At 57.3% G+C, this 2,467-nt stretch overlaps 1 protein-coding gene across 1 annotated transcript in view; it reads right to left on the bottom strand.

The window, feature by feature from the left end:
- Positions 1-735, bottom strand: part of HCN4 (hyperpolarization activated cyclic nucleotide gated potassium channel 4) — a 15,865-nt gene extending 15,130 nt beyond the window's left edge. Inside the window, 2 exon segments of the mRNA XM_057378734.1 lie at positions 498-567; positions 684-735. Of these exon segments, the coding sequence (XP_057234717.1) occupies positions 498-567; positions 684-735 (122 nt within the window).
- Positions 736-2,467: the final 1,732 nt, after the last annotated feature.

Here is a 2,467-nt window from a genome sequence, read left to right as displayed (position 1 = left end):
CCTGGGGAAAAGAATGTTAAAGGGTTTTTTTTTTAGGAGATTTGCCACCCGTCAAGGGAGATGAGCTCAACATTTCAACAGACTGGGAGCAGCCCAAAAGATCCCTGAAATATAACGGCCATCAGCAAACATCAACGAACATCAGCAAAACATCAACGAACATCAGCAAAACATCAACAAACATCTACCCCAAACATTTCCCAGACCCCCTGGCATGGTCCAAGGTACCTGGGCTGGGAAAAGAGAGATAAGGAGGAGGACCTGATTCGCATCAGAGGTGAGGAAATCCATGGGATTTCCAATAGGAAACCAGATACTAAACACTATGCAACGCTGGACCGACGAACATTAAACCAATAAAGTTCTCTGGGTTTGACTGTATAAAGTTTGGGGAAAATCTTGTGAAATCCATGTGTCACAGAATTATTTTCTCTGCACACCCGGACCTTGTGTGGATGAAATTATTCCTGTGGCACATCCTGGCCAGAAAATCAAGTGATGCCTTGACTTTCTGACATTAAAAATGTTGTTGGAGAGTTTTCGTTTCTCCTGCAGTTTCGGTGACTCCTGCATCCCGCGGGGAAAGAGAGCGAGCCCCGAGTGTCGCTGCATCCCGCTGGGAGTGAGCCCGGAGCGTTCCTGCCCTGCTCCGAGGAGCACCGGGGGAGCTGAGCTTTCCACACCCCGCTGGGAGTGAGAGCGAGCCCGGAGCTCCGAGTACTGAGCTTCCTGCATCCCGCTAGGAACGAGACACCAGAGCTCCAAGTACTGAGCTTCCCGCATCCCACTGGGAGTGAGAGCGAGCCCGGATCGCCCCTGCCCTGCTCTGTGTGCTGAACCTCCTGCATCGCGCCGGCAGTGAGGGTGAGCCCGAAGCCTCCCGCATCTCGAAGGGCGTGAGGGTCAGCTCCGAGAGCCTCTGCCCCGCTCCGAGGAGCTCCTGGGAGCTGAGCCTCCCTGCATCCCTCTGGGAGTGAGAGCGAGACCAGAGCTCCGAGTACTGAGCTTCCTACATCCGCCGGGAGTGAGAGCGAGCCCGGAGTGTCCCTGCATCCCGCCGGGAGTGACAGTGGGCCCGGAGCGCCCCTTCCCCTGCCCTGAGCCTCCCGCATCCCGCCGGCAGTGAGGGTCAGCCCTGCCCCTGCCCTGCTCCGCGGAGCTGCAGCGAGCAGCACCATCGCCCTCGCCAGCCCTCAAGGTTACGGAGCGCTGGGGAGGAGGGGAAGGCTGTGCGTGGTGACTCGACAGAAATACTAATCCAGCCGAGCTGCAGGATTAGGGGGAGAAATTAATGGGGAGAACCTGCGGAAAGCGTGAAAATAATTTGCATATCTGGCTMTCTGGCTCTTCTCCTGGGCAGGGAACACTCCTCCTCTCACTGGAGGCTGGGGGGAATTCTGCAGGGCTCAGGTAAGGCCTGAGCTGATCTGTGAACAGCTGAAGGGGGTCCTGTACCCCTGCTCCTGTCCTTGATCCCCTCCACAGCATCTGCACCAGCTCTGGCACTCACTGGGCTTGAAAACAGCTCTTTTTACCCACCAATCTGGCAAAAAAGCGACCTGGGAGAAGAAATGAGCTCAGGGAGGTCAGGAAAGCAWGCCTCTGAGGGGAAATTCTGAATTCTCCATGGTTCCTGCCAGCCCACGGRTCCCAGGGCTGGAYCTGCACTKGGGTTSTGCCACYGCCATGTGCTGGGAGTKCTCTGTGTTACAGTGGACACAGGAATCTCAGCAAGTCCCGGCCTCTGAGGGGAAATTCTGAATTCTCYGTGGTTCCTGCCAGCCCATGGATCCCAGGGCTGGACCTGCACTGTGACTGTCACTGCCACGTGCTGGGAGTGCTCTGTGCCACAGGGGCCTCAAGAATTTCAGCAGCTCCTGGCCTTGGAGGGGAAATTCTGGATTCTCCACGGTTCCTGTCACCCCATGGATCCCAGGGCTGGATCTACAGCAGGGCTGTGCCACTGCCAGGTGCTGGGCACGCTCTGTGCCATAGAGGACACAGGAACCTCAGCAGCTCCCGGCCTCCAGGGGGAATTTCTGCATTCTGGGTGGTTCCTGCCACCCCCCAGATCCCAGCCAGCCTYCCTGCCAGGCACAACTGGCACAGCACAAGTGAGAGGCTGCAGGAGGAGATTTGGGCAGGACAGGGACTGAATGTCCCAGTGCTCAGATAATCCAAGGCTGCTCCCGAAGCCAGCACACAGCACAGCTTGGCTCTTCCTCCTCTTTTCCCTACTGGTCCAAGGGAAGAACCAGCAGGCTGCCAGGGGTCTGGGCAATCTGAAACCTCCCCAAAAAMCCTCTAAGAACCTGTGCTGAGGGTCCCATAAAGCAGAGCCCCTGGGGCAGTTCCCAGCTACAGCCTTCTCTCCTCCTTGTGTTTGTGCTGTGCCTCTCCCTCTCTGCCGCATCCCTTTGCTCGGCAGCTCCCCAGAACTGCTCCCTTTCCGAGCTCTGCTCCCAGC

This window comes from Malurus melanocephalus, unplaced genomic scaffold, assembly GCF_030028575.1.
Source record: "Malurus melanocephalus ecotype Western Australia unplaced genomic scaffold, MMel_1.1 scaffold_372, whole genome shotgun sequence".
NCBI classification, from domain to species: Eukaryota; Metazoa; Chordata; class Aves; order Passeriformes; family Maluridae; genus Malurus; species Malurus melanocephalus.
Note: the sequence above shows the minus strand (reverse complement) of the source record. Positions and strands in the feature narration are given on the sequence as shown.